Raw genomic sequence first — 13,456 nt, 5'->3', positions numbered from 1 at the left:
CACAACCACATTGTCAGTGATCAACCGACCTGGGACAAAAGCACTTTGTTCCTCACTAATTATATCATCCAAACACATACGTAATCTGTTGGCAATAACCTTGACTGCCAGTTTGTAAAGCACGGGACAAAGTGATATAGGACGATACTGTGAGATGCTCTGGGGGTGGCATACCTTAGGAACCAACGTGATCGACGTGTCATTGAGCCCCATTGGAAGTTCGCCTCCATTGAGAAAAGCCAACACCGCTTGGGTTACATCATCTTTGAGCAACTGCCAATGCCGCTGGAAAAAGCCTGCCATAAAACCATCCACGCCCGGCGCCTTGGAAGGCGCCATTTGAAATAAAGCTCTGTGAACTTCTTGAGGTTCGTACGGTTTACACAGGAGCTCATTCATCTCCGGCGTGACCCGGTTTGGAACATGCGCTAATAACGCTTCAGTGTCACCCACACCTTGCGTTGCATACAATGACTGATAGAAGGCCTGAATCTCTGCCTTGTCTTCCTCTTCATTTGCACAAGTAGAACCATCCTCCCTTCTCCGGCCAACTATCCGGTTAATCCGTTTCCTCTGCCTTGCTTGTGCTTGAAAATAAGCCGTGTTTCGATCGCCATCGCGTAACCACGGAACTCGGGATCGTTGCCTCAACCAGATTTCTTCGAGCCTCATGGCTTCTCTCAATTGCTTCATTATGCTTCTCTCTTCATCTGATGGACCTCGTCCCACTGATTGATGACGCAGCTTATCCAGGCGTCGCTGAAGATTGCGAACCGTTCTTGTTAAGCTGCCAAACTCTCTGGCTCCCCAGGGCTCAAGCTGGCGCTGTAAAGCTCCCAGCGAATCCATGATGCCCTGCAGTCCAGAACCTCGGTGCTGCTCCCGCCATGTGTGTGCGATTAAGTGCTCATAGTCCTGATGTGACTGCCACACATTCTCATAGCAAAACTGCTTCGCTCCTATCGGCCTCTGCGTGAACGCGTGATCTCTGAACTCCGCAATAACGAAGCAATGATCAGACTCCACCACACACACATGCCGAACCCACATGTGATCATATCGCTGCCTAAACTCCTCGTTGGCAAAGGCTCGATCAATCCTTGCTTTAACATTTGCATCCCCCGGCTGGCGATTATCCCAGGTGTATGCAACACCCGTCCACCCCAGATCTTGGAGAGCACACTCACTGGTTGCTTCCTGGAACTCTCTCATTTGGCTGATCGGCTAAAATGATCATCTTGATACAGAGTTTCGTCGAAGTCACCAATACACATCCATGCCGCATGAGAAATAGCATGAAGCGCTCTTAGGAAGCGCCAGCTATGGTGTCGATCAGCTGCTCTCGGTGCTCCGTAAAAACCCGTCAATCTCCACGCACTTGAACCCGGTACACCATCCCGGACCAACACATCAATGTGACTTTTGCTAAACGACTTAAGTTCCACATCCACTTCTTTAGACCAGAACAGCCCCACACCACCACTTAGGCCGTCACTGTCCACTGCAAAACTACCTGCAAACCCTAGTGTATGCCGCAAATCCTTCACTCGTTTGCCTCTGATCTTTGTCTCCATAACAAAAACCAGCTCGGGCCCTTCTTGCTTCACCACAGTGCGAAGCTCTCGAACTGCCTCGGGGTTCCCAAGCCCCCGGTAGTTCCAGCTTAAACACCTCATTGCGACTGGCAGGGCTGACCCGCAGCACCTGCCGAACTTTCTGAAGTTGTTGGTGTGTCTCTCTTCTTTTTTGGCGCACGCTCCTCTGCGTCCCCATTGATATCCTCTCCACTTGCTTGCGCAGGATCATGCTGAATTAAAGCATTCTGGTTGTCCACATGCGGTTCTGCTGTAAGCAAGGGCATGACCACTTTCATGTACACCTGATTCGGAGGGCCTCCTTTCCTCTTGTTCTTACCATTAACATGAGTATGCTTCTTTTTGGGAGAGGTGACCTCTTGATTGCCATCTCGCGTGGATCTGGCCTCCGGTGCTTCCTTTCCTCCTCCTGATTTTGCATTAGTCTGACTTGCCTGGCTTGCTCCCGAATTCTCATTGGAGGGGGATCTCTTTTTGTCTTCCGGTGCACGAAGACTAGTTTTGAACGGGAGATCCCCGTTCTCATCTCTAGTTCCCGGCGTCGGAAAGAGTAGGTCCGAGTGACCTAGACGGCCACACGAAAAGCAGAAATTCGGGACGTTTTCATATTGTATGTCATACCAGTCCCGGCTTCCTCTAGCCGCAGAATCTATGAGGATCCACCTTCGCAAAGGCTTACTGACATCAATTGTGACTCGCGTCCTCAAGAATCCTCCCATTGGGTCAAATTGCACTGATTGAGCATTCTTATCAATCTGCTTTGCCACTGCGAGCCCCCGTTTCTCGTTCCTGAGATTGAAGGGCAAGTTGGAAACCCTAGCCCACAACTGCAACTTATCAAATTGTAATTCCGATGGCTTCATGCAGTCGGAGAACTCAGACAGTATGACTGCGTGTTTGCTAATATGCCAGGGGCTACCATCCCACACGCGGTCGCGATCACGTTTGGTGGCGAATTCCGCCACGAAGATATTTTCCCCCGCCGGCCTGAAGGTCAGGCCTTTAGGGTTCCCCCAGGCAGGACGAAGAGCATTGCAGATCGTTTGGATATGGAACGTGTGGCGGTGTAGAACCTTCCCCGCCAGTGACCACTTCGTCGGTTCATCATCATCGGCATCATCGATCACAAGCGGCGTGGCCTCCTCTTCCGTCAGATCCAGTCTACCCATCGCCTCCTCCAGCCGCGCCCTTGCCGTCCGTGGCGAGGGAGCGTCTGCCTTCTCCTTCCCAGCACCGGACGAAGCCATCTCGGTGCTGTCTCCGATCCGCCCCGCCGATCGAGATCGGTCGTGCGCCGTATTTCCCCTCGAAACCCTAATCGCCCTCTCAGGAGGTTTCCTAGGTTTTCGGGGAAGCCTCCATCCACTTAGTTAGCTAAAAAAATGTTCTTTTCTGAATCAATAGTCCCACCTCGGAAATACGAAAACTTGGAAACGAAAAAGTGATAGGCGTTCCCTTGTGATTTATGTATACTGTATTTATCAAATATTTCCCGAGCAGATTCAGTGAACCTGCCAGCGCAGAATTAACTACTAGAATACGATTAAAATTGGCAACTACTCTATTAATCGCCAGCTGCGGTATAACCCATATACCTCCACATCGCGGCGGGTCCCAAGTTCTACAGCGTCGCATTACTGGCATTCGCATCATGTGAGTGATACACACACCCTCTACAAAGGTAAGGCCGGGGCGTTCCTCCGCCCGGTTGAAATTTGAGGGGCTTGGTACAGCTTTAGCATTGGAAGCAGAAGAGCAGCTAGCGAGGCCTCCATGGACATCGATCTCAACGTTCCAGCGGATGATGTCCCGGAAGAGCCGGTGCCGACGTGGGGAGAATGCCCGCAGCTGTACCTCTCGTACAGCATCGCCACTCGCAACGACCGGCTCCCGTTCCTGAAGGACGCCATCGCCGCCGTGAAGTCGTTCACGGTGCTGTCCCCGCCGTTGGGACTCGATTTTTTCGGGGTCTTCGACGGGATCTTGGGCGCCAAGTTCGTGGAGCACATGGAAGAGCGGCTGCACGGCGCCATCGCCAAGGAGATAGAGCGGGACCTGCGCGCCGACTCCCCGCGGGCTCGGGGCGACATCGTGGGCTGGTGGAGGGTGATCATTGAGGAAGCTTTCCGCGTGGTGGACAACGAGGTGGTCGCTGGTGGCCGTGGTGGCATCGATGCTCCTGCGCGCGTCGCCTCCGGGGCCCTCGCCGTGCTGGTTCTAGAGGACTACTTCGTGCTCGCCAACCGCGGCGCTTCTAGGGCCGTGATCTACCGCGGCTCTGAGGCTGTGCCGCTCACCCGTGAGCACACGCCTATGGTAATGCTTCCACCTTACTCTAATCTTTCTTCACCCAACAGTAACACCATCTAAGAATTCAGATGTATGTTCTGTTTTGTTTCAGTTCTGCAATTTTAAGCTACATATGATGTTATGAATGAAATGGGGTGTTTTAGGTTATGGTATGATCTCTTGTTTATTTGGATTGGTCAAAGAGTTTTGCAAGATTTCCTCCCCTGTGCATAAAATTTGGACCGGAGAAACACGGAAAGTTGTAGGCACGAAAGAAGGGGATCAGCAAGCCTAGTATAGTTATGTAATGTTCATTTGTACAACCGGAATGCCTGGTGCTAGCACAAATCTACTGGTAGCTATTGTTTGGCTCTGCGTGTACCTTTTGAATTGAAGTAGGTCATGCAAGCTTCTGTTCTATGTGAGAACACATGAGAGAGAGAACTTATGCTTGGAAAAAGGCATTTATTTACATGTGTTTGTACTTGAAATAGCAGCTGCCAGACCCACACTTCTCCTAATTAACAGTCAAAAATATAAGAAATTTCTCTGACTTTTTGCCTTAAAGAACTGTATATGTACTTGTTCTAGCTGTGATTTGTTCTCCAGAAAGTAAAGTGTGCAACGGTTTTGTTATTAGTCGGGCACCTGAATTTTTGTGTCCGTCAGTCAATTTTTGTAGCCATACGTTAATTACGTAGTTTTGCCTTCTGTACAATTCATCGATCGATTGATTCCATGGCCCATGTCTTTTTCAGCGTTTTCTCTATGCGTGGGGGAGAGTTTTCATTTGTGGGCTTGTAGGAGGTTGCCCGGGTGTGTATGACCCTGCATGGATGATTACTTCTCCGTAAAAAAAAACATGTACTCCCTTCATACAGAAATATAAGAGCGTTCAAATCACTAGTTTAGTGATCTAAATGCTCTTACATATCTTTACAGAGGGAGTATCTTTCCATTGTGTGTATGCAACTGCATGCCTTTCTGTACTTGGCGCGTGAGTTCATGTGTGTGCATGTCATGCATTTGAAAGATGTGAGAGCGACTCTACATGATATGCGCAATTCATCTTCAACATTTGAGAGATGCTTAATCACCAGCATTGGTGCTTTGTTAGTTGAATACAGATTATACCATTATCTAAACGTATTCATACTATATGTTTTACATTGTAGAACAATACAAGTTCTATGTAATATGTGTCTAAGTTTTTATCATCATTTCCTTTATTTTTCTTTCTTCTTTAGTGTAATACCAATGCCCTTAATTCATTCTACCTTAGAATATTTTTTTTGTTTTTCTTTTATATATGTTATTAGGTTTTCCCATTGGACAGGCTCTGAATGTTCAGTCCTTTTTTTTCATTTTCATGTGTGTTTGCTTCTGTTTTAACTCTTTTATGAGTTTTTTTTCTTTTTTTATGTGTATATGCTGATGATGTGTGTTTTGCGAGTATACACATAAATACTCTACAATACATGTGTAAATTATACTAGATTGAGAAAATTGCACTATTTTGACTCTTATTATTGCATATTATAAATAAGTGCAAATTGTGTGCATGTTTTTTTTTCATCATTTGTTATATATATTTTCAACTTCTTTATTTTTTTAAGGGTAATACCATCCACTAACTCATTCTAATTTCTTAGTAAACTTTCAAAATTTGTTGCACTGTTATATGTATATTCTTGCATATTATAAAACAAATTATAATTCCTGTACAAATTGTGTGCACGTTTCTGTCATCATTTTTTAGTTCATTTTTCATTTTCTTTCTTATTTAATTATGGGTAATAGCAATACCACTAATTCATTCTTTCTTAGAAAACTTTATATATATTTTTTAGTTTATGATTTCCTTAGTATATGTCTTTTTTACTTCTTATTTAACATATATAAAGCAGACGCAGACGTTCGTACATATGCACATACAATATGTCTTTGTTTACTGATAAGGATAAAGTGACTGACAAAAAACAATCTTTTCTTTTTCTCGCTTGTGCTAATGTTTCTACCTCCATTTTATTATTTTCTTGCTCTATTGAGTCTTGTCCCGTAGTCGTTTTGATAATGCAATCGGGTGAACTACTTAATTGATGTTAAGAACAGAATTATTCTAATATTATTTACTTAAATCATAATTATTATTAAAGTTGCACATGTTTATATTTATTCTTGCACAATATGGAAGAGTGCAATAGTTAAAATGTTTCTCATATTTTAGTTTCATGCAATACTTTAATTTGAACAAAATTTGCTTATGTGCCGGAACCCTTTATGCAGTTTACAATCGCTGTTTGATTAAACATTTTAATTAGCAATGGCCGCAGTAGCAGGAAAGCTATAGGGCAAAAGATGGCAGCTAGTCAACAAGCATTTGGCATTACAAAAAGGGCGATGCTAGGCACCGGCACGCCGACCCAGCTGTTCGGCCGGTCCCGCCCCAGCTGCCCGATGTACCCAGCCCCAGTCGTCTGATCTGCCCCCCTCCCCCCTCGTTGACTTCTTCATCTTCTTCTTTCGCGCATGCCGACTGTCCCTGTCGCTGGCCACCACCCCCTCAACTGGACCTCCTCCCCCCACAGTCCCACACTGCTGGATGCGTACTCCGTCCCCGTCGCCGCAGGTCTCCGTTGCAGCATCCGTACTCGTCCTTCGGTCCGGCAAGAAGTCGTCGCCCCTCGTAGCAAAAAGAACGACGCCGCCTTGAAGCACGCCGACACCCTCTATCATTGCAGCACCTAGCATCCGCTGTCGTCACTGCACTGTCATGTCGCCGACGCAGCTTCTCAACATCGCCGCTCGCCGCCATTGGCGAGTCAGGTTGAAGCTTTTTCTCTCATTGGTTGAAGATTTTTTCGCGGATTGAAGCTTTCCGCCGTGCCGATTGAAGCTTTTTTCACCTAGGGTTGAAGCTTTTTTCGTAAGGATTGCAGCCTTTTCACTTTGATAGTGGCTGGTTGAAGCTTCCCCTGATAGCCTTTTCTATATACGCTTGAAGCTTTTTTGTCGATGGTTGCAACACTCGTATCGTGGTTGAAGCTTTTCTGTCAAAATGGTTGCAATTCTTTTCCACTTGCGTGGTGCCGTGGTTGAAGCATTGTCTATCTACAATTGAAGCTTTTGTGTCAAATGGTTGCAGCTTTTCCTTGTTGGGCAATGCCGATTGAAGCTTTTTCTATCTACAGTTGCAGCTTTTTTTCAACAACTATTGAAGTTGTTTTATATGACGGTTGCAACACTTGCATACGCACGGTTCTATCCATGGCAGGAGGCAGCCATGGCATCTCCCGTGGCTCGGCCCCAGCACCGGCAATGGCCGAATACAGTAATGGTGGTTGCAGCAGCGTCCCCCCTCCCCCCTCCTGTACCTTGTTGTTGGTCGCATCGCTTCTGGTCGAAGGCATCCGGTGCTCGGCCCTTCTCGCGCGCGGCCATGGCGAAGGCCACAGGTCAAGGCGACGGGCATGTCCATGGCGACAAGGGGCGGGATGGTGGTGCACGAGCTTGCTGGGCGGTGGCCGGTGCATCGCAAAAGGCGTGAGGGGCGTGTGGCAGTGCCTGCACGGGGGGGCGCGGGAGCAGGGGGGGGGGGGGGGGCGGCGGCAGTGCCTACGCGAGGGGAACGTGCACAGGGATCGGACGCACGCGACGCCACTGGCCAAAGTTTCGGCCGGCGCGCTAGCGTGAAACCATTTTCCTTACAAAAAAAGTAACTGGGACGTGATCTGTTTTCAGGCAACTAGTACATAGAGAGGAGACCAGCCCTTAGATTGAAATCTCACGGGTAAAAACAAAAGTAACTGATACATAAAAAAATAGCAGGCACCCGAGGCTCCCAAAGTATATCTGATGGAGAGGCTCCCAAATTGCAGGCAAAAATCAAAGAAAAAGTGACTGCTATATATCTGTAAGGCATTTGAGACAAAGATGTCCATATGAACTATGTAATCAGTAGTTCAGTACAGTGTATGGGTATGAAAGATGCAATTGAGTCTGCACCACTAGCTAAAATTTAGTTTAAAGCACCTGAGTGGGCCCTTATTCTGCTCCCAGGCGTTAATCTCATTCTCACCTCATATATATTATTGTTCTCTGTTCATTATGCATATGATAGGTGTTGGTCTTACTCCAATTACTTCCAGCTGCTTGTATTAGGATCCAGCGGTTTTTCATATTTAGAGGGTTTAAGCTATTTAACTTATTTTTTAAAATGTGTGTGTTGTAAAGTCACTCAGCACCAAATTGTGATAGTTTATAATGTGCAGAAAATTGCACATGATTAATGTTTAATCTGTTAGTTATGTACTTTCTTGAGCTTATCTCAAGAAGAAGAAAAACTTACACGGTTCATAATGTATTTATATGCGCAGCCACAAAATGCAGGAGGTGATGTGGTTGGATCTACCAGCAGAGTTGAAGACGTTATGCCTCCTCACGCTTTTTGTAAGTTCATATTTTTCTGGAAAAAATAGTTGAACACTAGTCTTAACTACTCTCATCATCTTTTCTTTGGTTTTTGCCTGCAATTTCCATAGTTTTCCTTTCATCTGTGACGTTGAAAGATCCCAAAAAAAAATTGTGACGTTGAAAGGTGCATCACACTCGCACGTATATATGTGTGTGTCTTAGTTCCCACATGACACCCTCATACACCCATAACTCATGTGTTTAATTTCTAACATGCATGATAAAATGGCACACCTCCTACTATACAGTTGGTAGCTCAAAGATTATGGCTACTGCCCCAGAACCTGAGGTCGTCGCAGTGAAGCGGAAGCCACGGGACAAGTTCCTGATCCTGGCCACCCGCGGGCTGTGGGACTTCGTCACTCCAGGCGACGCGTGCGCCTTCATCGAGAAAAGATTGAGCGAGTACGCGCAGCAGATCATCATGTCGTCAGGCAAGAAGCCAACAAACAGCAGCGGCCCTCCCTGTGCCAACATACTCGCCAATGAGTTGGCCGCACATGCGATCAGCAAGGGCACCAAGCACAACGTGAACATCGTCGTCATACTGCTCAAGAATTTCTGGGACCAGAGTTTTCCCTCAACTTGTAAGAAGTGATTTTGGTTTTCCATGCTCGTAGTCGGTCTTATCATTCTGCAATTGTGGTATGAAAACTTTCTTGCTGTCTTAATGATTGCTAAGGCGGACTTTGGAATAAGTTTGTTGTGATTTCTCTTGTAGCTATTTCAAGATGGATCATTGTTAAGACAACCTATGTCTTACTATTTAAGAGACAATATTCTACCAAAGAATTGAAGTATTTGGTTTCTAATTTCTTGTGATTTTGGACTGATATATCTTGAGCATTGAGAGAGGGGGATTTAAGTTACATAGTTACAGAGCTAGAGTATGTTTACCAGTACATGTTTACTTTAAGGCCCTAATTGGATCGTTGTTTCCAGCGCTTTTACACCTGTAAAATATACAGACCTTGATCGGTCGTTTTGTTTCTCAGCTGTAAATCACGTACGGACGGTGAGATACACCTTAAAAATATACCAGTGTATAGAGATACATTGATTCCAAGCGGGGCTAAGAGTTGATTTTCTATCTGAGAATTGAAATTTGTCGTTTTAACTTGTTGTAGTTGTTGATTGGTATATCTTGAGCACTGAGGTAGGGGGTTGTCAGTTAGAGAGCTAGAGTATATGTAGTTGTTGGTTGGTTGAAAGATCGTGTATGTCGCCTAGAGGGGGGGTGAATAGGCGTTTTAAGATAATTATGGTAGAGGCTTGAACAAATGCATAATAAACCTAATGGTTAATTTGTCAAGCACAAAACCTACAACAACTAGGCTCACCTATGTGCACCAACAACTTATGCTAAGCAAGATAAGCAACTATGTGATAGCAAGATATATGACAAAGAACAATATGGCTATCACAAAGTAAAGTGCATAAGTAAAGGGCTCGGGTAAGAGATAACCGAGGCACTCGAAGACGACGATGTATCCCGAAGTTCACAATCTTGCGGATGCTAATCTCCGTTTGGAGCGGTGTGGAGGCACAATGCTCCCCAAGAAGCCACTAGGGCCACCGTAATCTCCTCACGCCCTCGCACAATGCAAGATGCCGTGATTCCACTAAAGGACCCTTGAGGGCGGTCACTGAACCCATACAAATGGCAACCCTTGGGGCGGTCACCTAACCCGTACACTTTGGCAACCCTTGGGGTGGTCACCGGTACCCGTCAAATTGCTCGGGGCGATCTCCACAACCTAATTGGAGACCCCGACGCTTGCCCGGAGCTTTACACCATAATGATTGAGCTCCGAACAACACCAACCGTCTAGGGCGCCAAGGCACCCAAGAGGAACAAGCTCTAGGGTGTCCAAACACCCAGGAGTAACAAGCTCAAGGGTACCAAGCACCCAAGAGTAATAAGCTTCTCAACTTGTAACTTCCACGTATCACGTGGAGAACTCAAATCGATGCACCAAATGTAATGGCAAGGGCACACGGAGTGCCCAAGTCCTTCTCTCCCAAATCCCACCAAAGCAACTAATGCTAAGGAGGAAAATGAGAGGAAGAACGAAAGAAGAACACGAAGAACTCCAAGATCTAGATCCAAGGGGTTCCCCTCACTTAGAGGAGAAAGTGATTGGTGGAAACGTGGATCTAGATCTCCTCTCTCTTTTCCCTTAAAAACTAGCAAGAATCATTGGAGGGATTGAGAGTTAGCAAGCTCGAAGAAGGTCAACAATGGGGGAAGAACACGAGCTTAAGAGATAAGGTTCAATGGGGAAGAAGACCCCCTTTTATAGGTGGAGAAAAATCCAACCGTTATGCTCAAAGCCCGCACAGAGCGGTACTACTGCTACCCCTTTGAAAAACAACAGCGAGGAGGCAAAAGGCCAGTAGAACCGCCGGAGCGGTACTACCGCTCGACCTCACGGTACTACCTCAAATGGTAGCGGTACTACTGCTTGCGAGCGGTACTAAAAAAATACTTCCGTGCCTACCTCCGCTGAGCAAAACACGAGATTTTGGTCCGGAGCGGTACTACCGATTAGGAGCTGCGGTAGTACAGCTCTGAAGCGGTACTACCGCTCAAGAACCGCGGTAGTACCGCTCTGGAGCGGTAGTAAAAATTTACATCCGCTCTAGTCGCGGTACTACCGCTGCAGCATTTACCAAAACAACCACAACTTTTATAAACGGACTCCGAATTCAACGAAATCAAGTTTGTTGGAAAGCTAATGACATGGGCTAACACAATCTTGATAGAAATATCAATAAGAAGAAAATGAGAGAAGGCCCATAAGAAAATGGTGAGAACCTTTCCTCGGATAAGACCGGTAAAACCTCCAACACCGAAAACATCATAGAAGACGCATGCGAACTCCGTTTTCGATGAACACAAGCTTGTCATCAAGATGACCATAAGCTCTAAGACTCACAAATAGAACCAAACAAGAACCAAGAAATATGATGCAAGGATGCAACGGTTTGAGCTCTCTACTAACGATACGATCAAGCTACCAACTTGAGAGCCCCCCTTGATAGTACAGCAAACGATCCTATAACCCGGTCTCCCAACTACCACCACGAGACCGGTAAAATAGAAAACCTATCAAGGGCAAATCTTTGCCTTGCACATGGTCCACTTGAGCTAGATGATGACGATCTTGACTCCCTCAAGTTAGACCACCTTTCTTGATTGCGTTGGCTCGATGAAGACTAGATGATTGCTCCCCCATAGTCCACTATGGGTGAGCCACTCTTCAGCACATCTTCACAAGTCCATTGACACCACAATGGATGGCAAGATTCAAGCACTTGATCTCTTCGTGATGCTCCACTTGAACTTGCACACGGCAATCTTGATGACGATCACCACTTGATGTCATCCTTTCCATGGGTTGTATGATATCTTTCTCTTGACGCAAGCCCATGGACACGTACCTAACCCCACATAGAACTCTCACATAGACCATAGGTTAGTACACAAAGTGTAATGGACAATGCTTACCATACCATGGGATCACTTGATCCCTCTCGGTACATCTTCTACGCTTTGTGAGTTGATCAACTTGATTCACTCTTGACTTATTCTTGATCAACCTTGAATCTTTCCAACTCTCTTCATTTGGATGATGCCTTGAAGGTAAACATGAATGACCACACAATCTTCTTCTTCAAGACATGCTTGCAATAAGCTCAACACTCACATAACCAATCTTTGGATAATTCCTTAATAGCACCTTGGTCAACTCATAAACTCCTTGAAACCAACACATGGACTTCAAGAAAAGCCTATGGACAAAACCTTTAAATATAACTCAAGGCAACCATTAGTCCATAGAGATTTTCGTCAATTACCAAAACGAAACATGAGGGCACCGCATGTTCTTTCATTGGTTATTTGAGCCGAAAAGCAAAAAAGGCTCGCGCTATGTTCACACGCAAGTTTGATTGGTTATTTGTCATCTGGCATGCATGTGTCAAATGGCTAGCTCATTGTGTAAGTGCAAGAGAGCATGGATGCATTAAAAAACATTAGAAGGAAGGATGTCGTCCGGCCTTAGACTGAGGCCGAAAGATACTAGTGATTCGGTACAAGGTCCCAACAAGGACACTGCAACAAGCTACGATAGAGGTTCCGTGCAAGGTCGAAAAGACCATCCAACATCCAACTCCAGGTAGCAAGGCGAAGATGCCCAAGCTGGTAAAGTCAACGTTGATTAATGATGCAAGTCTTTTAACATACTAGCATGCATATACTTTATTCAAATATAAGCACAGAATAATACATCAGGACAACAACTGAATTATATATTAATCAACTAAACAGTATGGCACATCCATGACCGAGGAAGAATAACTGCAACATGGGGGAGGGTCCTAACGAACCAATGGTTCGCCACAGGAGGGGGGTCCGAGCGAACATATTCGTTCGCTCGGAAACAATCCCCACAACGAACCTCTCAGCATAGGACCAAGGCCCAGCTTTAGCAACAAAAAAATTCCCAGCTTTTGTTGTGAGTAAAACAAAAGGCCTTAAACCTAGTACTTGGACTTGACTTTGAATAGCTAAACAAATAAATATAAATTGCCCTGAAATATATAATAAACTGCCATCAAGTTCAACATGGACTGATAAAAAAATGCCTTACAATGATATTTGCAAATGCATTGAAAATAGAAACAAAAGCAGCCGATGAAGGTGTGAAATAAACATAAGTTTGCCAAAATCTGAAACCGGCATCTATGAAACTAGTATTTTGTCCCTCATTTTAAAAAGTTAAAACAGCACAAAAAATGCCATGATGTGCAAAAAAACACAGGCACATCAAATTGACCAGGTATTGTACACCCCCCAAAAAATATATAAATTACCACATTATCTGGGATTATCATATATAACATACAGGTAGAACACAAAGAAAAATGCCATCATATATAAAATCATGCATAGCATATTTGAGTATTAGTTTATGATGGCTAATACTCAAATATGCTATGCAAGCTAACATAAATTTGCCATGGTACACTAACAAGCTATAGAAAAAAGAGACAAATTATTTAAACTTGTCGTGGTTCTACAATTTGAGTTCCCA

General features: G+C 45.3%; 1 protein-coding gene across 1 annotated transcript; it reads left to right on the top strand.

Annotated features, from left to right (window-relative positions):
* The first annotated feature begins 8,622 nt into the window (after nt 1-8,622).
* Nucleotides 8,623-8,955, top strand: LOC123065176 (protein phosphatase 2C 77-like). The gene has a single exon (XM_044488526.1). It carries the CDS (start codon nt 8,623-8,625, stop codon nt 8,953-8,955), a length of 333 nt encoding a protein of 110 aa, XP_044344461.1.
* Nucleotides 8,956-13,456: the final 4,501 nt, after the last annotated feature.

This window comes from Triticum aestivum, chromosome 3B, assembly GCF_018294505.1.
Source record: "Triticum aestivum cultivar Chinese Spring chromosome 3B, IWGSC CS RefSeq v2.1, whole genome shotgun sequence".
NCBI lineage: Eukaryota > Viridiplantae > Streptophyta > Magnoliopsida > Poales > Poaceae > Triticum > Triticum aestivum.
This window is presented reverse-complemented; position numbering and strand designations above follow the sequence as displayed.